This window comes from Ovis aries, chromosome 6, assembly GCF_016772045.2.
Source record: "Ovis aries strain OAR_USU_Benz2616 breed Rambouillet chromosome 6, ARS-UI_Ramb_v3.0, whole genome shotgun sequence".
NCBI classification, from domain to species: domain Eukaryota; kingdom Metazoa; phylum Chordata; class Mammalia; order Artiodactyla; family Bovidae; genus Ovis; species Ovis aries.
Genome location: NC_056059.1, coordinates 117,060,779 through 117,085,676, shown reverse-complemented (window position 1 = coordinate 117,085,676; position 24,898 = coordinate 117,060,779). Strand labels below are relative to the sequence as shown.

The 24,898-nt window shown below is 56.9% G+C and overlaps 1 protein-coding gene across 3 annotated transcripts in view; it reads right to left on the bottom strand.

The window, feature by feature from the left end:
* The window catches only part of ZFYVE28 (zinc finger FYVE-type containing 28), a 98,378-nt gene that overhangs the window by 1,324 nt on the left and 72,156 nt on the right, over positions 1-24,898 (bottom strand). Inside the window, exons 9-12 of one of the 3 annotated variants that reach the window (XM_042251723.1) lie at positions 4,637-4,770; positions 3,075-3,191; positions 1,857-1,961; positions 594-697 (exon numbers count right to left, since the gene is read on the bottom strand). In XM_042251723.1, the coding sequence (XP_042107657.1) occupies positions 594-697; positions 1,857-1,961; positions 3,075-3,191; positions 4,637-4,770 (460 nt within the window). Of the gene's footprint in view, positions 1-133; positions 698-1,846; positions 3,192-4,636; positions 4,771-24,898 lie in introns of those variants that run through there. The other 2 variants (XM_042251722.2, XM_042251721.1) reach the window with 2 other exon arrangements.

Genomic DNA, 24,898 nt, shown 5'->3' with positions numbered 1-24,898 from the left:
AGGACCTTCAGGAAAACCTGGGGCAGGTCTTGACCAAGAGGCCAGGCTGAGGAAGGGGGTCCTGGCTTTACACCAAGGCTGCGGCAGGCTCCAATTCAGACCCTCCGCCCCCACCCCACCCCCACCAGACCCCCCGGTCTGAAGGACCCAGGACTGGCCACAGCACCACCGCACTTAGTGGCTGCGTGCCCGAGGCCGCGTTCATGCGTGCTAGGGCGCTCGGTCCTGTCAGACTCTTTGCTGACCCCATGGACCAGGCTCTTCTGTCCATGGGATTCTCCAGGCAAGAATACTGGAGTGGGTTGCCATGCCCTCCTCCAGGGGATCTTCCCGACCCCGGGATCGAACCCAGGTCTCCGTGCCTCCTGCATTGGCAGGCGGGTTCTTTACCGCCAGCGCCACCTGGGAAGCCCAAGGCCACACCCTGTGCCAAGTCAGAGCAGGGCCCAGGGCTCATGGGTGTCTCTCTGCACAGGACTCCTAAGTCCTCGCCAGCCCCGGAGCATCGGTCCTGACCCCTGGACCTGGGCGCGGGGTGTGCAGACGCTCCCTGGGATGTCTGAGGTGGCAGCCCCAGCCGCCCACCTGCCTACCTTCCCGCAGCTGCGGCAGTGGTGCTTCCTGCGGATGACTGTGAACGGCGCTTTGCAGGCGGTGCAGAAGCCGCAGGCCTCGTCCGGGACCCACTCGGGCGGGTCTGTGACAATAACAGTGGGGGACAGGTCAGCCCGAGGCAGCGGTGCCGGGGGCGGCAGTGAGGGCCGGTGGGCTGGGGCGGGGGTCGGAGGCTGGTGGTATGCAGGAGCCTCCGGTCCTCTCGAGGCTCCTTACTGGCTAGGTATCAGGACTGCTGGCCAGGCGCGTGGATCGGACCTCTGTGGCAGCAGCCTGCAGGTCGCCCCAAGACTCAGGGCGAGGTGCACCCCGGCCACCCTCTCCCAAGCCTCTCCCGGCCGGCATCCAGTCTGGCAGGGTCCTCGGGCAAACACGGGGGCTGACAGATGAAAGAAATCAACTCCCTTTGTCAACCTCCCCATCAAGGCTCTGCTAGAGCCTCAGGCGCCCCGGCAGCCCCGCCCAACCCGGCTCCAGAGCGGGTCAAGGGAGCTGGGGGAGGGGATGCGAGGGAGGGCGTCTCCCGGAGACCAGGCTGGCCCCGCCCCGGGGATGGCCCCGCCCCGGGGATGGCCCCGCCCCGGGGATGGCCCCGCCCCGGGGATGGCCCCGCCCCCTACAGGTGCAGCGCCGGCCCCCCACGACTGGTCTCACCCCCTTTCCCTTCTCTAGGCGCTCACTGGAGAGAGCCCCTGGGAGGCTGCTCTGGAATTTGGGGGGCGGGGACTGAAGGCGCTGGGAGGAGCCACCTTGTCCAGGGAGACACCCCAGACATGAGGTGCCCACCCTGCACCAGCCGTGAGCGCGGCGGCGCCGGAGAGGCTACTCGCCCAGGAGAGACCATGGTCTCCGGCCCCGTCTCCGGCCCCTCCTCCCCAAGCTGCGCCCGAGGACTTGCCCTCCCCCCGCCTGCTGCCTGCAGACCCCCGCCCCTCCCACCCTGCCCTCCGGGCCCCTGCTCTGGCTCCCGCCCACCGCTCACCCCAGTGAGGCCTCCCCTCACGCTGTCCACCCTTTCCGTCCCAGTGATGCCGCTCCTGGGGTCACGCCAGGCCACGAGGCCAGCTCCAACAGGTAAATCCTGACTCTCACTCGAGGAGGAGAGTGAGGATGCTGGGGACTCCCCGGCCCTGCCCTGAGAGCCACAAGTCCTGACGGCCTTGGTGGGGGGCCCCCACTGGAGGAGGGCTGCCCCCAGCCTGCAGGCCAGAGTAGAGGGGAGGCCCCGGCCCCTCACGCACCTTCCAAGTCTCCGGCTCGGGCCTTGGCAGCCAGCTCGGAGGATGACAGGGTCTCCTGGCACAGGGCGCAGTCCTCCAGGGCCGCGCTCCGCAGGGTCTGGGTGACTGGAAGAAAATGTGGCCACTGGGCTCAACGGGCCACCACTCGTGCCCGGGAGGTGTGCCTGGGTATGGCCAGCGGAGGGCAGCCCCCAGTGCACAGTCCCGCCCACAGAGGGGGTCACCGGGGCCCTCACCCGCTGCCCGGCAGGCAGGGTGCTGACCCGACCCTAGGAGCCTGTCCATCTGAGTGCCCCCACGTGGGCAGCTGGCCTCGGGCCCGTGCACTGTTGGTGTGTGGTCAGGCCCCTGGACCGTGGCCCTGACGTGGGCAGTGGACCAGGCCTGGCCCGAGCCCTGGGGCCCACACTCCTTGCTTGCAGAGGCGCCCACGTCACTGCCCTTCCTGAGTAGCGGTGGTCCACAGGCAGCCCCGCGGAATCCCCGGGTATGTGGGGGCAGTGCAGCCCAGCAGAATGGACCTCGGGAGGCAAAGCTGGGTGGGCACAAAAGACAGACTTCTCCCCAGGGCCTGGGCGGGCTGCCTGGTCGCTCTTGAGCAGAAGCCCCGGGGATGGGGGGCCGCTTGCCAAGAACTGGAGCCTCAACCCCAAGAGAGGGAGCCAGCAGGGGTGGCGCCCCTCCCCCACGCTGGGACCCCGCCCGGCCCTCGCCTCAGCGTCCCCTGCCTGACCCCTGCTCCCTCCCCAGGTGACTGTTCAGAGAGTGTGTGTGTGTGTGTGTGTGTGCGCGCACGCGGGTGAGTGCACACTCGGGTGTGAGGCAGGTCACAAAGGGCCACTTCCTCCTGGAGCAGTGGGACCTGTGTCCCCTCCAGGACTGTGGGCTGGCGTCTGGTTGCTCTGACAGACAGAATTCTGCAGAAGCGACTGTGGACCACTGGGTCCCGTCTGTCCAAGGAAGGGCACCACGCCTCCTCAACCGACCTCGCCTTTGGGTGGCCCAGCCAGCGTGCTACGCGATCGCTGCTGCTGCTCCTGGCAGTGGCCTCGGGGGGCCTGCGAGGTGTGCCCTCCGCCCCCCAGCGGACAGCCTGGCTCGGCTGGGGGCTTCTGCCGCGGGGTGTGGTCATACAAGAAGCTAGGTGGCCCAGGAGAGCAGGTTTCCGAGGCATCCCCGGGTGGGGGTGGCACGCCTCCGAGCCTGGCCGGCACTCACCCTTCTTCAGCTTTTCCTTGTCGTCCGTCTCTGGCTTGGTGGCCATGACCTGAAAGAGGGTCTTCAGGATGCTCCTCAGGTCGCTCGCGTAGTTGGTCTGCAGCTGGTCGGCCACACCTGCGGGGGACGCGGGGAGGGCAGGGGAGGCGCCTGCTGGCTGCTGAGCCGCTGCGGCTCAGGGCCAGGGACCAGCTCGTCCTTGGATGAGCCGGGGTGGGAAGCGACCCCTACCCCCCACCCCAGGTTCCCTCTGGCAGAAGCCAAGTTCAGGAGGCAAGGGAAGGAGGGGACGGGCCCACGACCTCGCAGGGCCCCCCACCCCAGGCAGCAGTTAGTCCCGTTCATGCTTTTGTGCTGGGGGTCTCAGCCACGGCCACCAAAGGGCTCTGGCTCCTCACTGAGGGACGACTCCACGCCCCCAAGTGTGCCTACCCCCGTGGCAGCTCCTTCCCCATCACGGCCACCTCGGCCAGCCCTTCTGGGGACCTGCCCAGACAGGGGGCCCTTGGGGCTGCCCCCACCCTCACGGGCCGAGGTTTCCTCATCCCTCAGTCAGGTGGGCTCAGCCCTCCTCAGTGAAAAGCTCTTTGAGGGCAGGTGAGGCTGCGTTCACAGCAAGGCCAGGGGGTGACTGCACCTGACCCCCAGCCCCCAGGGCCCGGGGCCTGTCACCGCGCCGACGCTGTGGCCAGCGGTTCTGGAGGGTTCCTGCTGTGTCAGCAGCCCTGCTGGGCACCTGCTGGGCCTGCTGCTCCCCAGACCGCAAGACAGACCCGTGGATTTGCAGCGGGTTCTGCCAGATGTTAAAATGGAAGCTCAGAGCCACCCCTGAGCCTGGCCTGGGTGGGGGCCCTGCCTGGGGCCCTGGGCAGTGCAGAGTCACACCCAGGACCGGGACCCCGACTCTGCAGCGCCTGCCAATCCACAGGCTGCGCCCCCGCTGCTCCACCCCACGGCCTGGGGCCAGAGGATGGGCCAGGTGGGGGACAAGGCTGCAGGAGGGGCACTGGCTGAGCCCCACCCGGAGAAGGGGGTGGATGGCAGGCAGGCCGGCGGCGGGGAGCGAGACCCCACCGCACAGCCATGCTTCCAAACCACATGCCTGCACCAGCTCACAACGCACAAACTAAGGGAGACGGCGAAAAAGACGCTGCGCTCACGCCCCTCTGAATCCTAGGAGATGAAGCAGTCATCTGCCCCCTCACTCAGGGGACAGAAGGAAACAGCATCAATCAGGACATCAGATTGAACAGGACCTCTCGGGTGGGTGGCCAGGGCCCTGGGGCCCGGCCTGGGCTCCTACCCCCACACCAAGGAGGACCTGCGGACACACGACGCCCACCTCTTGGCTGGGCTCCTCTCGGAGCTCGGGGCAAGGAAATGACGTGGTGAGGGACCCCGGGCAGGGCCCGCACCCGAACCTTCCTGGGGAGACTCCTGCAGCGTGCCAGCCACTGCCTGCAGCCTGCCCACCCCCCGTGTACCCCCGAGCCCATGCCCAGCCTGGGGCCTGACCCTGTGTACCCCCAAGCCCGTGCCCACCCCGGGGCCCGACGGGGCACCTGAGATGCAGACAAACAGGCGGTGGACCAGGTCGTGGCTGCCGTGGAACCGGGAGCGCATCTTCTCTCTGACGGCCATGGGCGCCGACTCGGGGCTGCTCGTGTCTGGGGAGCAGGGATCAGCCGTAGAGCCGCTGCACAGAGAAGGGAACACAGGGGCTTGGCTGCAGGAAGCAAGGGGGGACAAGACTTCTGCCTGGAGGGCCCCCCACCCCGCACCTGGGTGAGCCCCAGGCTCAACACCGGTGGCTGAGTTTGTCCTATGGAAGCGTCCTCACCCCACTCACACCCTCTGCAGGGGCTGGCGGGCCCCAAAACATTTGTCCACGCCCGAACCTGGAACCCCGCGGGACCTTAGTTGGAAAAAGGTCTTTGCAGTCGAGGTAAGGGTTCTCATTTCTGTGGCTGTGCTGGGCCTTGGGTGCGGGCAGGCTTTTCCCCAGCTGTGCTGAGGGCCGCGCTCTAGTGGCCGTGGGCGGGCGTCCTTTGTGCAACGTGAGCTCTGGGACCTCGGGCTTCAGCAGTCGTGGCTCCCAGGCTCCGGAGCACAGACTCAGGAGTCGTGGGTCACGGGCTCACTTGTTCTCGGCGTGGGGGCCCTTCCCAGATCAGGGATCCAATCAGTGTCCCTTGTACTGCCAGGCGGATTCTTAACCGCCGGCCCACGAGGGAAGCCCCAAGCCAAGGACCTGGAGAGGACGTCCTGGCTTCTCTGGTGGCCCTAACCTGAGGCGAGGAGTCTTAGTAGGAGGGGGGCGGGGAGGACCAGTGACCACACCACCAAGATCATGGAGACGAGGTCACAAGCCAGGGGACTCCGAGAGCCACGGGAAGCTGGAAGATGCCGGAAGGACCCCCTCCCGGAGCCTCTGGAGGGAGCGTAGCCCCTCCAGGTTCAGATCTCGGGTCTCCAACTTAGACAAGCCCTCTGGCCCCCGTGCACGTCCCAACCCCAGCCCAGGGGCCCTGCCGGAGGCGCTGTTAGCTCTGTTCAGGGGTCACCCCGAGGCCCCAAGCAGCGGCCGCAGCTGAGGCTGGACTGTCCGGGTGTCCGTTCGCCCGGCTGCAGGAGGTGCATGAGCTGGCCTTTCAGTCCTTAAAATAATGCCCCTCTCATCTTCACCCCTGTCAGTTTTTCCTACTTTCTGGGAAATTTCCTCCTTTCCCCCCGACCCCAGTTTTCCCCTTGACATTTTTGCTACCAGGTTTTTATTGGGTTGGCCAAAAAGTTTGATTGGGTCCGCTACTACTGAATTCATTTCCTGCTCTCTGGTTTCATGGATGCGAAATCTTTGATCTATCCAAAAATATTCACTATAATTTTTTAACAATTGCCTTCGGGGGCCTGCAGTATCTCCGCTTTCGCTTTTCTGCGGGGAACTTGGGGTTTCTCAGGCTGGAGGCCGGCTTCAAATGCACGGGATCCCAATGTCAGAGAGAGGCCCTGGTGGGTGAGGCGGGGGGCCCCTGCGTGGCTGCTGGGAGTGAACCGGCCAGTGACCATGGGGAGAGGCCCCGAAGCCATACCGTGGAGCTGACGCCCCCCAGCCCGAGGTCAGCCAGCGCCTGAGAGTCCACCCTGGGCAACTGCCCACACAGCAGCATCTGCGGGGCGGCTCTGGAAGTTCCAGCAAAATCCAGCAGCCACGGAGAACGGCCCACTGCGACTGCGTCAGGCCACGGCCTGCCTGAGCGACGGGAGAGCGGCCGTGGCCCCTCATGGACGTGGGTGTCCCCCCCCTACAAGCAGAGATGGGTGTGCAGCCAAATGGTGTCTTACTAAGGGGCACCTCTCTTGGCGTCCAACCACCAGGAAGCTCGGAGACAGGATACGCCTGGGAGTTCAGTGCAGGGGGCCAGGGGAAGGGGCCCAGACTGGCTTCTCGGGGTCTCCTCCCCAGACAAATGGGGGTGCGTTTGACTGGCACACTCGGGCAACGGGAACATCCGTCTCTGAGTGTGTAATGCTTCTCCAGAGCATGGAGGAGTGACGGGAGGTGCCGGAGAGGCTGGCGCCCTGCTCTGCTAAGACCCTCGTGATGACCGAGAGCCCTCCCAGCCCAGACTGCCTGCCTCGTCCCCGAGACGAAGCCCCTGGCTTTCCACTTGAGGGTGTGAGCCTGGCTGTGCCCTCCCTGGGAGCTGAGAAAGGAAACGGGGTGAGCGTCACTGTCCAGGGTCCACGTCCGCCAACACCCCCCGGCTCAGCTCGCAGCCTCACCCAGATCTGAAAGCAGGAACCCAAACAGATGCTTACACACGAACACGCACAGCAGCACTATTCGCGAGAGCCAAAAGGTGTAAAACCCGAGCGCCCATCAACAGATGCTGGGCAAACAAAATGCGGCCCAGCCACACAGGGGGACATTATTCAGCTTTAAAAAGTAATAAAATTCCGATGAACCTTTAGGACATTATGCTAAGTGAAATAAGCCAGTCACAAAAGGACACTTACATGAGGTCCCTACAGGAGTCAAGTCCACAGAGACAGAACGGTGGGTGCCAGGGGGCAGGGCAGGGCAGGTTCAGTGGGGACAGAGTTCCAGTTTGGGATGATGAAAGACTTCTGGAAAAAGTGGTGATGGTCATACAAGATTGTGAACGTGCGTACTGTCACTGAATTGTACACTTAAATACTGTCAAAATGGTAAATTTTGTGTTATACGTATTTTGCCAAAATTAAAAAGTAGAGGAAAAAAGATTTAGGACAGGGGAAAGCAAAGGAAAAGGAACTGAAGTCTAAATGGCCAATAGCATTGATGGATTTGGCATCAACACAACAGGTTAAGAATTACATCAAATTGTACACTTTTATAGTGTATATTTTTAATACTTAAAAAATGAAGCATAGTTTATTTACAATGTTGTGTTAGTTTCAGATGTACAGCAAGAGTTATGAACTCATTTCATATGCTAGCAAGGTAATGCTCAAAATCCTTCAAGCCAGGCTTCAGCAGTACGTGAACCAAGAACTTCCAGATGTTCAAGCCGGATTTAGAAAAGGCCAAGGAACCAGAGATCAAACTGTCAACATCTGTTGGATCATAGAAAAGGCAAGAGAATTCCAGAAAAACATCTACTTCTGCTTCACTGACTACACTAAAGCCTTTGACTGTGCGGATCAAAATTGTGGAAAATTCTTCAAGAGATGGGAATACCAGACCACCTTACCTGTCTTCTGTGAAACCTGTATGCAGCTCAAGAAGCAACAGTTAGAACTGGACATGGAACAACAGACTGGTTCCAAATTGGGAAAGGAGTACGTCAAGGCTGGATATTGTCACCCTGCTCATTTAACTTCTATGCAGAGTACATCATGAGAAACGCTGGGCTGGAAGAAGCACAAGCTGGAATTAAGGTTGCCGGGAGAAATATCAATCACCTCAGATATGCCGATGACACCACCCTCATGGCAGAAAGCAAAGAAAAATGAAAGAGCCTCTTGATGAAAGTGAAAGAGGAGAGTGAAAAATTGGCTTAAAACTCAACATTCAGAAAACGAAGATCATGGCATCCAGTCCCATCACTTCATGGCAAATAGATGGGGAACAATGGAAACAGTGACGGACTTTATTTTCTTGGGCTCCAGAATCACTGCAGATGATGACTGCCGCCATGAAATTAAAAGACGCTTGTTTCTTGTAAGAAAAGCTATGTCAAATCTAGACAACATATTAAAAGCAGAGATATTACTTTACTGACAAAGGTCCGTCTAGTCAAAGCTATGGTTTTCCCAGTAGTCATGTATGGATGTAAGAGCTGGATTATAGAGAAAGCTGAGCACCGAAGAATTAATGCTTTTGAACTGTGGTATTGGAGAAGCCTTGAGAGTCCCTTGGACTGCAAGGAGATAAACCAGTCAATCCTGAAGGAAATCAGTCCTGAATACTCATTGAAAGGACTGATGCTGAAGCTGAAGCTCCAAGACTTTGGCCACTTGATGGGAAGAACTGACTCCCTAGAAAAGACCCTGATGGCGGGAAAGATTGAAGGCAGTAGGAGAAGGGGACAACAGAGGATGAGATGGTTGGATGGCATCACCGACTTGATGGATACAAGTTTGAGCAAGCTCCAGGCATTGGTGATGGACAGGGAAGCCTGGTGTCCTGTAGTCCATGGGGCTGCAAAGAGTCGGACACAACTGAGTGACTGAACTGACTTTAACTCTTGTATTTTTTTTCTTACATTTATTCCAAATATTTAAATCTTCTTGAAGCGAATGCAAGTAAGATTTTTTTTAATTGCTACCATATCTTAATATAATTGGGTCTTTAACAGTAACAGTTTTATTACTATATACTATATTTATTTATATATATATAGGGCTTCCCAGGTGGCTCAGACGGTAAATAATCCGCCCGCCAGTGCAGGAGACTGGGTTCGATCCCTGGGTTGGGAAGATCCCCTGGAGGATGGCATGGCAATCCATTCTAATATTCTTGCTGGGATAATCCCATGGACAGAGGAGCCTGGCGGGCTACAGTTCATGGAGTCACAAAGAGTCGGACACGACTGACTGACTGAGTATGCATGGGCACACTCACACACACACACACACACGAGCACACACGTGCACACACACTCACACGCGCGCGCACACACGTGCACACACACTATACAGATATCATATATCAGCACCATTCAGGTCACCCTTTGTTGCTCAGTCCCTAAATCGTGTCTGACTTTTTGTGACCCCATGGATGGCAGCACGCCTGGCTTCCCTGACCTTCACTGTCTTCCAGAGTTCACTCAAACCCGTGTCCATTGAGTCGGTGATGCTGTCCAACCATCTCATCCTCTGTCGTCCCCTTCTCCTCCTACCCTCAATCTCTCCCAGCATCAGGGTCTTTTCCAATAGTTGTCTCTTCACATAAGGTGGCCAAAGTATTAGAGCTTCAGTATCAGTCCTTCCAATGAATATTCAGGACTGATTTCCTTTAGGATTGACTGGTTTATCTCCTTGCAGTCCAAGGGACTCTCAAGAGTCTTCTCCAACACCACAGCTCAAAAGAAACAATTCTGTGGTGCCCAGCTTTCTTTATAGTCCAACTCTCAAATCCATACGTGACTACTGGAAAGACCATAGCTTTGACTACATGGATATTTGCTGGCAAAGTGATTTATCTGCCTTTTAATAAGCTGTCTAGGTTTGTCATAGCTTTTCTTTCAAGAAACAAGCATCTTAATTTCATGGCAGCACTTACCATCTACAGTGATTTTTGAGCCCAAGAAAATAGCCTGCCACTGTTTCCATTGGTTCCCCATCTATTTGCCATGAAGTAAGTGATAGGACCAGACGCCATGATCTTAGTTTTTAGAATGTTGAGTTTTAAGCCAGCTTTTTCACTCTCCTCTTTCACCTTCTTCAAGGGGCTCTTCAGTTCCTCTTCGCTTTCTGACACAAGGGTAGTGTCACCTGCATATCTGAGGTTATTGATGCATTTTTCCATAAGAGTTATGGACAACAATGAAACATCATTGAAATAAATTAGACCTAAATAAATGGAAACACAGCTTATGTTCATGGTTGAGGACTTAATATCATTAACATGGCAATACTCCCAATACTGGTCTATAGGTTCAATGGAATCCATATCAAAATATAAAAAAAAAAAAATTTCCTTTTCCATGCAGAAATTGACAAGCTGATCGCAAAATTCATACAGAAATGCAGTGACTCAGAACAGCTGAAACAATCTTGAGAAAAAAATCTTGAAAGAAAAAAAGCAAAGTGGGAGGACTCACATGCCGTGTAATTTAACAACAGGGAACAAGGCCGGCAGTGGCATGGGAACCATGAGAAAAGTAACACTGCAAGTCCGGAAATGAACCCAGGAGTTTGTGTCAAGGTCACCCAGGAAGGAAAGGATGGCCTTCTCAAAAGATGGTTCTGAGATGGAGAAAAGACTGTCTCTACGCTAAGTGGTGCTGGGGAACCTGGAAGCTGCATATAAAGAAGTGAAATTATTAATAGAACATTTTTTTCACACAGTACATAAAAATAAACTCAAAATCGATTAAAGACCTAATTGTAAGACTGGAAACTAAAAAACGTCTAGAAGAAAACATCGGCAGAACACTTCTTGACATAAGCTGTAGCAATAGTTTTTGGTTCTGTTGATGGTTAGATAGCATCACTGACTCAGTGGACATGAATTTGAGTGAACTCCAGGAGACGGTAGAAGACAGAGAATCCTGGCATGCTGCAGTCCAGGGGGTTGCAAAGAGTCAGACATGCCTGAATGACCACCAAAACCCAAGGCAAGGGAGAGAAAAGCAAAAATAAACAGGACCAACTTAACCTAAAAGCTTTTGCACAGCAAATGAAACCACTGACAAGATGAAAAGATAACCAACTGAATGGGCGAAAATATTTGCAAATGATACAACTGATAAGGTGTTAATATCCAAAATACATAAACAGCTCATACAATGCAATGTAAAAAAATAAACACCTGGATTAGAAAATGGATCAGAAATTGCTGTTGTTTAGTTGTTAAATTGTGTCTGACTATTTTGCAACCCCATGGACTGTAGCCTGCCAGGCTCCTCTGTCCATGGGATTTCCTGGGCAAGAATACTGGAGTGAGTTGCCATTTCCTTCTCCAGGGGATCTTCCTGACCCAGGGATCAAACCCAGGTCTCCCGCACTGGCAGGTGGAATCTTTAGCACTGAGCCAACAAGGAAACCCCAGGAAATGGACTGAAGATTTTAGCAGATGTTTAAAAGCACATGGAAAGATGCTCAATGTTGCTAATCATCAGAGAAATGAAAATCAAAACCAAAGATACCAACCTCCCACCTGTCAGAATGGCCATCATGAGAAAGACCCCAAATAACAAGTGTTGCCAAGGATGGGAAGAAAAGCGAGCCCTCCTAGACTGCTGATGGGAGTGTAACTTGGTACCGCCACTGTGGAAAGCGGCATGGAGGTTCCTCACAACACGGAAACCAGAACAACCATAGGCTCCATCAGTTCTACCCCTGGGTATACATCTGAAGAATCTGGAAACACTTATCAGAAAAGAATCACGCAGTCCAATGTTCGCAGCAGCATCACTTAGAACAGCCAAGATGCGGAAGCAACGCAGGTGCGCACCAACAGCTGAGTGGACAAAGAAGATGTGAAGCAGATAGAAAGCGAAATGCCACTCAGCCACGAAAACAGAACGAAACCGTGTCAGTTCCAGCGGCACGGACGACCGGGCAGGCGCTACGCCACGAGAATGCGTGAATATGCAGCGACGATGCAGGACCCAAAGAACTCCACACACGCATGGACAGCACAGAACGGGAGCAGAGTCCTGGGTGCAGAGAGCGAGCCAGTGGCCACCAGCAGGGGGAGGGAGACTGGAAGGGGTGAGATGGGGGTGAGATGGGGCAGCGGGTTAAGAGGCACAGACTGCTAAATGGAAGATAAACGAGCCGCAAGGGTGTATCGCACAGCACAGGGGACACAGCCAGCATCTCATAACAAGTCTAAATGGAGGATCACCTATACAAATGCTGAAAGGCTATGTTATACGCCTGAAGCCAATAGAATATTGTCAATCAACTGTACAAATGCTGAAAGGCTATGTTATACGCCTGAAGCCAATCGAATATTGTCAATCAACTGTACAAATGCTGAAAGGCTATGTTATACGCCTGAAACCAATAGAATATTGTCAATCAACTGTACCTCTATAGAAAATTTTAGTGGTGCTGGGAAAACTGCGTTTCCACGTGCAAAATAATGAAGTTTTACGTTACACCATATACAAAAATTGGCTCAAACAGATCAAAGACTATATGTAAGAGCTAAAACTTTTACAGCAAAACATGAATCTTTGTGGTCTTGGATTAGGCAATAATTTCTTAGGTGTGACATGAAAAACATAGCAACCAAAGACAAATATGAGCAGTTCCTCATGAGGTGTGGCCCAGCAACCCCACTCTGAGTATCAACCTGGGAGAACTGAAACATAGATTCACTTCCAAAATTAAAATTAAAAGTTTCTGTGCTTCAAAAGATTTCATCAAGATAGTGGAAAACTCTACAGAATGCAAGAACACTTTTTCAAAGCGTGTGTCTGTCAAGAGTGCATAAGTTCCTGGAATATAGAAAGGACTCTTACAACTCAACAGAAGAAGAAGATAAACCACCCAACTAAAGAATGGGCAATGTATCTGAAAAGACATGTTTCCAAAGAAAACTATATAAACAGCCAGTGAACACATGAAAAGATGCTCAACGTCATTAGTCATTTGGGAAATGCAGATTAAAACAATAATGTGCCATTTCATACCCATCGTGATGATAATAATTAAAAGAAAACAAGTGTGGGTGAAGATCTGGAGAAACGAGCCCTCGTGCATTCCTGGAGACAACCTAAAATGCTGCAGGCACTCTGGAAAACAGGTCAGCAGTTCCCCGGGCTGAATGACCCAGCAATTCCACTTTAAGGTGGCTACCCAGGAGAACTGAAGCATAGATTCACACAAGCATTTGTACATGGATGTTCACACATACTAGCCTAACAATGGAAGCAACTCAAATGTTGGTCAGCTGATAAACAGATCCACAAAACGTAGTCCAGCCGTGCAATGGAATTAATCTTTGGCCACGGAAAGGAATGAAGGACCGTCAGGTGCCACGACGTAGACGAACCTTAAAAACACTAAGCTGTGACCGAAGCTGGTTACAAAGGCCACTTGTATGATTTCATTTCTTTGAAAAGTCTAGAAAAGTCTCGGCAAAGCCATGGAGACATAAAGTAAATGGTTGCCACCGACTGAAGAGGTCTTACTGGCGGAGTATGTGGGGTTTCCTTACGGGGTGATGAAAACGTTCTGAGACTGGACAGCGGTGGCGTTTGCACAACTCTGCGAATGCGCTAAAAGCCACTGAATTGTGCACTTTAAAAAGAATAAGAAGATGTTTCTCTTGTCATCATTTAGCAAAGGCATGTTCAAGAACTAGCTCAAGCTAGAGGCCCATCAACGGTGGGTTGATTCAGTAAATCAGGTCAGAGGTGTCCAGGAAGGATAGTTAATGATGCTGGAAATGCTGAAATAGTCAATAAAAAGATAGCATTTAAAAAATTAGAGCCATCACACGTACATAAACGAGGTATTGCAAAATATAGTCAATGCAAAGCATTACTATTACCTTTATCTGAGCAGCACGATGAATAAGTTGGTATTTTCCCAAAGTGTCTTCTAAGATCAAGCACTACTTCTGGGAGCAGAAGACGCGCTTAGGCTGAGGGGAGGACGCGCCTGCAGCAGGTGCCGCCGCAGCCCTCCTGAGGCCCAGAGGCTGTGTCTTAGTGGAGGGACGGCACCCTCTGGGGCCTCAGAGAAGCCTTTCTGAGCCAGGTGCGGCGGCAGTAGGGCAGTAAGCAGCTCCTCTGCAAGGAGCCCGGGGCGGGGCCCTGAGCATGGGCAGAGCCATGAGAGCTGCGAAGCCTGGGGCTCATCTTATGTCTTGAGACAGCAGTGAAGTCTGGGACTCCCCCAGGGGTCCACGGCTAAGACTCCACGCTCCCAATGTAGAGGGCCCTGGTTCAGTCCCTGCTCAGGGAACTGGAGGCCATATGCTGCAAGGAAGACCCCACCCAGACTCCAAATAAACAAAACAGGGAAGCCAGTGAACTCGCCCAGAAGACTGAAGCCAAGGCTGGCCCGTGGGCGGTGGCTGGGGCAGGTCGCAACTGCAGCCTCCAACCCACGCCCCCTCCAGCTGCTCTGCAGAGTAGGGCGTGTGTGCATGTGAGTGAGTGTGTGTGTGTGAATGGAAAGAGAGCCGAAGGCTCCATAAAAAGACTGGTCCAAGGCATAAAAATCAATAAAGTGCTGCCCACAGGGAGCCCAGTGAGGCTTGGAAGGGCCACAGAGAGCAAGCGAACAGAACAGTGGAGGCTGGGCCCGGGACCACACCTGGGGCCTGGCTGGGGCAGCCTGCTCCCCAGGGGCCAGCGGATGGGCATTATTTGGGCACCAGGAACACCAGGAACACGGCCCAGGGTGGTCACTCTTTTGGAAGGGCACGGGTCCTCTGTAGGCAGCTGCTGGACAGACAGGCTGGGGACGGAAGAGGGTCCCAGGGAAGAATCAGGCCCTGTGTGTGGGCCCCAAGAGCCCAGTCTAGAGCCAAACGCATTAAAGGTGGAGCTGAGAGGCCAGCGGGCGCCCAGCAGTTCGCATCTGCGATGGGGGCAGGAAGGGTGCAGGCGGGACGTGGCCGGAGCCCCCAGGCAGAGGGATGGCAGCTGGGAGCGGCGAGGGTGAAGGCGCGGGGCGCCGGCCGGCCAAGGGCTCCCCGCCCCCCGCCCCGGGGAGGCTGCCCTCCCATCGCCGCCGTCTGCACCGTCACTCAGTGTCAGATCCTCCCGCTCACCAGGATGTAGGAGCCCTGGCGCCTTGTGTACCGATGCTGTACCGATGCCCAGCTGGCTTCCAGCTGTTTCCCGCCACTGTCTTTTACAGAAGGCGGCACAGATCCCCGGTCACAGCTCCCCTGAGGTTTGAATCACTAGGAAGCATCGTTTTTCTGGTAGCAAGATATTGTGCAATTCCAGACAGTCACATGAACCCTGAGCGCCTTGTCCAGCCTGTGTCTCTGCGCAGAGTCAAAGGCATTGCAGCAAACCTCCCAAAGCGCGCCCTGGGCAGGGACACACGGCAAGTGTCCGATTCCACTGTCAGAGGAGGGGAAAAAAACAAGGAGCCTTTGACAGAAACAGAACGCTCTGACGTTCTAAGGGTCTACCGAATACGAGAAAACACACCTGGAAGAACCAATAGCAACACGAGCTGCTCCAGCCATGACACCACACGGCCGAACCTGCGAGTCTCTGGACGCGTCCAAGGAAGCAAGCAGGCTGGACATGTGACTCAGAGATGGGGCGCCTGCGGGGGTCTCTCTCCCCCTGGCCTGGGCCCTGCGTCCTCCGGGGTGACGGAGGAGCCACCCAGCCTGGGGGCCCCGGTCCGGGAGGGGGCGGGGGCCGCTCAGAACTGCGGTGAAGACCCCCCAGGAAAGTGCAGGTGCTGGAGACAAAGCCTGTTTCCTCCAGTTCTGAGCACAGACCACGGGGCACAGGATGACTCGAGGGCTCACCGTCCAGGATGGTGAGCTTTTCCACTCAAATAAGCCCCAACTTTCACCTCCTCTGAGGACCGGCCGCGACCCCAGTGACGTATCCCAGCCCTGACGGCGCCCAGACCTGGTTCCGCGTAGGGTCTCAAACCCATTTCTAGAACGTCGCGCTAGAGCTCGGGTTCTTAGAAGTGGTCATTTATTTGTGCGTTCTCTGTGTATTCCTTTGAAAATAGATCCTGTTCATCTTCCACTTTTAGTTTTTTCATCTTTCAATTTTCAACGAAAAGATTTAAAAAGTGAAATCCCACGTGTGTCACACGTTAGGGAGAGGCCGTCGTCGTGGGAAAGCACTGGAAGTCGTCCGGCTGCACTGCCCACTGACCGAGCAGAGCCGTCGTCCCTTTCCTGCGGCCAGCAGGGGCCCCTGGGCACCTGTCTGTCCGTCCAGGGGCGGGGAGGGGAGTCAGGGGCCCGCACCACCGGAGCCCCCAGCCCCCCGGGAGGCTGGTCAGCCCCTGCCGCCCTGGGCAGGGGCCAGGATGGCGGCACGCACACAGAGAGGGGCGGGCAGGACCCAGCGGGGTGGCTGATGGGCACAGTGGGTGTGGGCCCCAGGGTCACCCGACGGCACGTTCTCGTGACCCTGGGGGCAGCAGAGGCCTCCGAGTGCCACACTCGAGCGCACCGCGGGCCTGCTCACACGCCGTCTCTCGCTGGATGGTTTCGGGCCTCATCGCTTTCTTCTTTAAAATGGAGATGACTGCTAATCCCCGGCAAGGACCAGGGATAGCGCCCCGCAGGGGACCGTGCCTAGCCTAGGACAGACGCGCGGCAAACTGCAATCCTCCCACTGGAGCCCCACGGGACTGGAGACTAAGCCAGTGCTCCACCAAACACCAGCACAGACCCACGCGCTGGGGTCCCAGGGCCCTCCACCCCCCACGGCCTCCCCTCCCAGGCCCTTGTGGCTGCCACCCCCATCCACAAGGCCAGCAGGCCCTCCCAGGGGCCCCAGATGGCCTCACTGGTGAACTCTACCTAATATTCAAGGCAGAAATAATACCACTTCCACACAAAATCTTGTGGAGAATTCAATGAGTGGGACTGCTCCCCAACCCATTCCATGAACTCAGCATCACTCTGATACCCAAATCTTAAAAGAGCATCACAAGAAAAGTGCTGCCGAGCACTCCTCACGATCAGTGCAAAGTCCTAAACAAAACTTTAGCAGATTGAAGCCAACAATACAAGCAACTGTCACCCTCTTATTTAACTTCTATGCAGAGTCCATCATAAGAAACGCTGGGCTGGAAGAAGCACAAGCTGGAATCAAGATTGCTGGGAGAAATATCAATACCCTCAGATATGCAGATGACACCACCCTTATGGCAGAAAGTAAAGAGGAACTAGAAAGCCTCTTGATGAAAGTGAAAGAGGAGAGGGGAAAAGTTGGCTTAAAGCTCAACATTCAGAAAACTAAGATCATGGCATCCGGTCCCATCACTTCATGGGAAATAGATGGGAAACAGTGGAAACAGTGGCTGACTTTATTTTTTGGGCTCCAAAATCACTGCGGATGGTGACTGCAGCCATGAAATTAAAAGACGCTTACTCCTTGGAAAGAAAGTTATGACCAATCTAGACAGCATATTAGAAAGCAGAGACGTTACTTTGTCAACAAAGGTCCGTCTAGTCAAGGCTACGGTTTTTCCAGTAGTCATGTATGGATGTGAGAGTTGGACCATAAAGAAGCCTGAGCATCGAAGAACTGATGCTTTTGAACTGTGGTGTCGGAGAAGACTCTTGAGAGTCCCTTGGACTGCAAGGAGATCCAACCAGTCCATCCTAAAGGAAATCAGTCCTGAATATTCATTGGAAGGACTGATGCTGAAGCTGAAGCTCCAAGACTTTGGCCACCAGATGAGCTGACTCATTGGAAAAGTCCCTGATGCTGGGAAAAATTGAAGGCAAGTGGAGAAGGGGATGACAGAGGATGAGACGGTTGGATGGCATCACCGACTCAATGGACATGAGTTTGAGTAGATTCCAGGAGTTGGTGAAGGGCAGGGAAGGCTGATGTACTGTGGTCCATGGGGTTGCAAAGAGTCGGACACGCCTGAGCAACTGAACTGAACTGAACAGAAAGAACTCTCAAAACTCAGTAAGGACACAACAAATTAAGAGGCACAGCAAAAGAACACACGCTGATGCTCACCGTAGAACACGAGAGCGCGCAGGCCGGGGCTGGCGAGCTCACGGAAAGACGCAGCACCACGCGTCCTCGAGGAAATGCATACCACCACTGCCGCTGCCACGAGACGGCCCCCGCGGCCCGGGGCAGTGCTGGGCCACGGGCCTGGCCACGCCGAGCAGCGGTCGCTCGTGCGCCGCAGTCAATCGAATGACGGTTACATCTCAGTAAAGCTGCTGGAAACCACGTCAAGCACCAGGCCATGTCCCCACTGCACTTCCGTGGTAGTGCCTCTGACGCTGAGGCTTCCTCTCGGAAAAGACCTGTCCCCCAACCTGCCCTACAAAGCCCCCTGGGGGCCCCCACCCCCTCCCTCCCGTCTTCCCTCCTTCGCCCCCTCTGCTCTGCCTGGGGCCCCTCCATCAGGGTCTGGGGCGCCAGGAGGCGGCCAGCTGGTGGGAGGAGCCTCGCGTGAACCCAGGGGTCTCCCAGGCCAGCGCTGGCAGGAGCCGTCCTGGCGGCCTGGATTCAGTCCTGGCCCACCACGGTGGCCGCGGCCCAGGCCAGGTCTGCCTCCGGGCCCAGAGCACGGCCGCTCACCATCGGCTGCGATTTAGTTAGAAAGCCAGACACTGGGGAGGCCCCGTCTAGGAGAAGGGCAGGCCCCTCCCGGGGACCCCCGCACCCAGCGCTGCCCCTTGGGCCTCCCGCCCACTCAGCCTGGCTCCGCGCGCTTGCCCCAGGTGGGCCAGCATGGCCCCGTCACTTGGGAACCAGCGGTTTTTAAACGTTTCTTGTTGGAGCATCGCCGTGTCACGGCCTCGTGCTGGCTTCTGCTGCCCAGCAAAGGGGGTCAGTCACGTGCACACGTATGTCCACTCACCCTCAGGCGCTTCCCACTCAGGACGGGTCACCGCAGCGCATGAGCTGGAGCCCCCGGGCTGCACAGCTGTCAGTAGTTGCCCACCTGACGCGTGTGCGGCAGCCCCAGTCTCCCAGCGCCCCCCGTCTCCCCTCCTCGGGGTCCCTGCATTTGTGAACAGCTCATTCAATGACCATCACAGGGCCTAATCTGGTTTTCAATTCTAATTAATTCCAGGTTCTCCTCTGTTTTTAAACTGCTCGATCATTCTTGTTTCTGCTTCCAGAGCCAGGATGTGGGTGGGAGACTCCGGGGCTCCGTGTGGCGGCGGGGACAGCTACCATGGGCTCCAGTCTCGGGCCTGCCACCCAGCCCCAGAGCGGCTCTGTGACCCGGGGGCAGTGATGTGCAGGCCCGGGAGGGAGGGAACCGGGCAGTGGGCGGGCAGGGGGCACCTAGAGTCACACAGCCTCCAGGACTGGCTGGAGTTAGACCCGGGCCCACCCTGTCACCACACCCCAGAGGTGGTCCCCCCTCCACAAAGGGGTGGGCAGGGCCAGGCCGCGCCCCCGCGCCCCGGCTCATGGAGTGCTCAGGCAGGCCAGGCTGGGCCCTGTGCCCACCGTGCCAAGCCTGGGCTACCCGCCCCGTACCCTGGGTGCAGGACATGCCCCCCGCAGCCCCAACGGCCAGCACCAGAAGCTGGAGAAGGAAGCGCATCCTTCCAGGCCGCAGGGGCCAGTGGACAGCGGTGGCCCTGACGTGAGGCTATGACTCCCTCTGCCAGAGGCAAAGGGGCTTCAGCGATGCGTGGACCCAGCAGGTCAGAAGGGCAGCCGTGGGCCTCGGGGAGGGCTCCCAGGGACAGGCACACGGCAGTCCCCTCTGTGTGGGGAAGCGGCCAGTGGCTCCAGGGTACTCAGCGTACAGCCTCCTCTCTGCAGTCACCACTGCTCAGGGGTGGACGCAGGGCACCCCCAGGCCCCTGCGGTCCCCACCCAGACCCAGGCCGCCGGAAAGAGGAAGACGGCACGCACTGGGGGGTGCAGAGCCGTCTGCTCGGGAGAAACGCTGGGGCGACAAGTCGGTCACCCTGTCCAGCTGTCACCACGCTCAGGGCTGAGAGGAAGTGGAGGCAAGGCCAGGGAGTGGCGAGGCTGGGCGGGCGCGGGGAGGACGGTCAGGACGGCTGGCAGCCAGGGACCTGGCCTGCGGAGCCCAGCAGGGGGAAGACACAGGACGGCAGAGAGCGACGCAGACGCGCAACCAGGCCGCTGAGACGGGGAGGGACGAGGGATGGGTCCCTTACGGCACCTCCTCATGGCGCCACACGCACTGGGGACTGCTATTAGCCGTTTGTAGATGGCGAAACTGAGGCTCAGGGAGGCGGGTGACCAGCGGCCCACAGGCGCCTCCCTCCCTGGACCACCGTCCGCAGGGAAGCACCAAGGGCCGACAGGCCCCCGGGGGAGGCGACCCCAGGGCCCACCGTTGGCCACCCGCGCACACAGCGAGGGAGGAGCACGTGGCCAGAGGCCTGCCTGCCGGAGTCCCGTCGCTCCACCCCAGGGAGGACGGGCACCACCAGCCACGGGCCTGAGCGACGCAGGGCAGACCTGGGCTTCCGGGGGCGCCACGGCCCTTGGCCAGCACCCAGCGGGCCTGTCCGTGCATTACGATGGCAGCAGCCCTGACCACCCCACCCTCTCCGGGGGGTGCAGATGGCCCCAGAAGACACACCAGCCTGGGCCTCTCACCACGCAGGGGAGAGCAGAGGCAAACTCAGAGAGCCGGGAGGCGTGGGGGGAATGTCCCCCAGCCTTGGGGTGGAGAGGAACGAGAGAGGTGGAGGACATGAAGCTCTAGAGTGCTCATAAGCTTAACTAAAGGATCTAGAAATCAAGACGTCAGCAGGGCCTCCCTGATGTCTCAGTGGTAAAGAGCCCACCTGCCAATGCAGGAAACACGGGTTGGAACCCTGGTCTGGGAAGGTCCCACGTGGGATCTTCTTCTGGCCTAACTAAGCCAGTGAGCCACAGCTGCTGAGCCTGCGCTCTAAAACCACAGCTGCTGAGCCTGCGCTCTAAAACCGCAAATACTGAGCCTGCACTCTGGAGCCCGGGAGCCACGGCTGCTGAGCCTGAGCTCTAAAACCGCAGATACTGAGCCTATGAGTCACAGCGACCGAAGCCCACGAGACCTAGCGCCCGTGCTCAGCAACAGGAGGAGCCCCCGCAAGGAGAAGCTCTCACACCACAGCGGGAGAGTAGTCCCCGCTCTCCGCAACTAGAGAAAAGGCCACGCAGCAGCAAACACCCAGCACAGCCAAAATAAATAATAAATACATAAAATTAATATTAAATGGCATCAACAAATAAGGCCAAAGGGCAAGTAACAAACTGGGGAAAGCTAGCTGCAGCAAAGACCCCAGCCAGAAGGAAGCCCAACTTCTAAAAGGGTAAAAAGCGGGAAGTCACTCTGCAGAAGAGACGGGAGGAAGCACGCAGGGACACGACCACCAGAGAGAAGGAACCAGAGCGTCCGACTCTACTCTGCCTCCCAAGAGAGCCAGGCAGTCTGGGGGTCCTGGCTGCGCCGCGGGGCACGGTCACCGCCAAGGGAGGTGCAGCCCTGCCTTCGCCGGGGGGACTCTACAGCTAATGGCCGGTTCCAAGAGGCAGAGGCAGGATCTTAGGGAGAGGGACCACAGGCTAACCGCACATGGATAAAACACAGAAACAATTAACGTGTCCTTATGACAGAGTACGATTCTATGAATATTGCCTTTTAATGAATTTTTCAGATAAATGATCATAAGATAACATTCAGTGAAAAAAAATAAAACTGCTCATCATCCAATTTGGAACGGTTTTTATTTCCTTCTCTTACTCTTTTTTATGTTTCCATAAGCTTCTACAATGAACCACAATGGGCCACAGTCATAATCGGAAACAAGAAAGTCGATGTTCTTTCCAGAAGGCGTGTGTGCTTGGTCGCTTCAGTCGTGTCTGACTCTCTGCCACTCCATGGACGGCAGCCCACCAGGTTCTTCTGTCCGTGAGATTCTCCAGGCAAGAGTACTGCAGTGGGCCGCCACGGCCTCCTCCAGGGGGTCCTGCCCTCTCAGGGATCCAGTCCGAGTCTCCTGTGCCTCCCGCAGTGCAGGCAGACTCTTGGCCCCCTTAGCCACTTGGGAAGCCCCTTCAAGGAGTCAGAAGACTGTAAGCGCACTTTAGTGAAGTGTCCACAGAAGATGGAGCAGACCTGGGTCAGGGCGAGTTTCCATCTTCTAGACAACGAGCTCTCCTGCTGGCTCGAGGATGTGGAAGGTTCTGGATGAGGAGGTGCGTCTAGGTGGAGAATAGCAAGCTTCTAAACGTGCTGAGTTCTAGGGTTAATCTCTGAGCACTGAAAGGATATGAAAAAGGTGTAGAAAGAGAAGAGCTGAAAGACACTTGGCTCTGGAACGCTCTGCCCGGGACTGTGCCAGGGGCACCGTCCCCTGCCCTGGGCAGCAGGGGAACTGGCCTGTGTGCAGTGGGCTGGGGGTCGTGTGGGGTCCTCCTGGCCTGGGCCTCGCTCCAGGACCCACCCGCGGGCCTGTGTCTGCTCCCCGGCAGCCCTGCCCTTCCACCCAGAGGCCAGGGGCTGCTCGAGAGGCAGACAACGCTCCGGGCGGCCACTGGGCGCTTGGTCCTGAAAGCGGAGAGGTAGCCGTGGCTCAGGGAGCCCTGCTTGAAGGTGGCACAGCGGCCTGAGGCTGCACCCGCCTCACTCGCACACGGGCCGCACCCGAGGTCGCACCCGAGGTCACTGGTCCTGCCGCGCGTGGCAGGGCCACAGGGGCACCTGGTGGACCGGCCGGCCTCACGGTCAACCTGAGACGACGGCTCGTCCCGGCCGAGGGACGACCAGGGAGGAGGACGCCGCTGGGCCGACGGGCTCTCGCTCAGGCGGGTCAAGGGGACCCTGGCGGGCACCCTGGACCCAAGCGGGGTGCCGGCCTCCTCGCGGCTCCATCTCTTCCCTCTGCTGGGGGGAGGGGGTCACCCGTGGCAGACGCGAGCCCGTCCACAAGGAGCTGCACTCAGACGGCACTGCCACCACGAAGCAGCACCAGCAACCTCGGCATCTGACGTCTAGTGATCCTGCCAAGAGGGTGATCACCTGTATGTCTGTCTCTCTGTCCCAACCACTCAAGTCAGATCACGCTCCGCGAGGTCAGACCACCTCTCCCGCAGCTGGCTCAGTCATCCAGCCGCCCGCCTGTGACATGAATGAATGATATGCCCGGTCGGAGCTGCCCGCGGCAGGGATGGGCGCCACCTGCTGACTCGATTCCCAGTGCAGCGCAGGGACCCGGGCGTCGCTGTCCATGGTCCTGCCCACCCGCCCCTATCTCCGCGGCCCACAGGCTCCAACATCTGCAGGAAATGCTTCCTTGGGAGACGGCAGTGACTCTCGAGGGCTCCCTGGAGGCAGCTTCCTCTTCTCAGCTCGGCAGAATTCCACGTTTGCACCAAGCCAGGGGAGGTCTGGGAGCTGCCGGGAGGCGTGAATGAGCAGTGTCCAGGATGGGACACGTCAGGAAAACAGGAGGGGATTCCAGACCTAGACACAGAGCAAGAAAAGGGGGGAATCAGAAACTGAAAGGTCCGTGTGTCCTGTCAAAGAATCTGTGATGGTTTCATATCACCCTTGCAAAAAACGATTCACTCACCGATCAGCTCTGGGCCACTGAGTCAGAGGCCCCAAGGGAGGACACTGTCCCTGGGTCGTGGACAATAATTTGTCCCCCTGGACTCGATGAGGCCAGGCTTGGCCCTAAACAAGGGCCTCATCAGAAGCTGTTCATTGCAGCGCCGTCTGTAGAAACGAGACTAGAAACAGCAGGGCCTGACTGCACGGTGATCCAGCCACACGGTGCGGTCCCACATGGCCAAAAGTGACCACGAGGCCATCTCTAGAAACTGTCACAGATGGGCCTGCAGACTAGAGGGTCAGGAAAGCACAGTGGGAAGGATGAGGCCCTCTAGAAACTGTCACGGATGGGCCTGCAGACTAGAGGGTCAGGAAAGCACAGTGGGAAGGATGAGGCCCTCTGCCAAAGAACAGGAGGGGGAACACTATCTGTGTGTGCATTTGTGTGTCTATGTCTCTGTGCGTCTGTGTGTGTATGTCTATATCTCTGCGTGTGTGTGTGTGTGTCTCTCTCTGTATATACATCATTGCTTCTGTTTTTTATAAGCTGTAAAAAATTTGAAAACGGTAACTTTAGAGCAGGGGGAGAATAAGGAGGAACAGATTTCTCTGGGTATAACTTATTTTATAAATTTGTCTGGGAACCATGCAAACATTTCACATAATTATAAAGTGAAATGCAAATGGGAATATCTCTACGTCTCATGCCAAACTGAACAAATTACCCTATTGCGGGTAAGATTTGGAGATGACTTTACAGACAGAAGGATGTCAAGTGACTCGGAAGCAGTCACTCGGCTCTATCTTCTAGAGGGATGTGCCCGAAAGGTCAAAAGAACTGGTAAAAACATCTTAGACGACACGTGTCGGTGAGGGTGTGGAGAAACAGGAGCCCCGCACACGACCAGGCGATGAAAGATGCCGGGGACAGCACCCTGGAGCGTAGAGGGCCCGTGTGAGGCGCCAGCTCTACTCCGGAGGACACCCAGAGAACCGACTCGCACGGCCGCACACAAGCGCGGTCGCAGCGACAGCACTCACAACACCCAGGCAGGGACCACAGCACACGCCCCAGACACACGAGCCCAGCGCGGTCCCCCTGGAGGAGAGGGGGCCACGGGAAGCAGGCCCGGACACCCGTGACAGCCCTTCACAGGGTGGGCCTTGACGACACGACGCTCAGCAAAGGAAGCTGGGCAGTGACTCTGCTCCTGTGGAGCGTCCAGAACAGGCGAATGCACGGGGCCACAGAGTAGACTCCTGGTTGCCAGGGGCTGGGGGGGTGATGCCCACACAGGAAAGGCTGGCACGGAGCAGCAGAGTTCCGCACAGGAAGAGAGGAGAGCGGCCCTGACCCCCAGGGGTCCTGCCAGCCCCCTGCCTGCTGCCGGAAGGACCTGCAGCTCTAGGGAGGGGCGCCT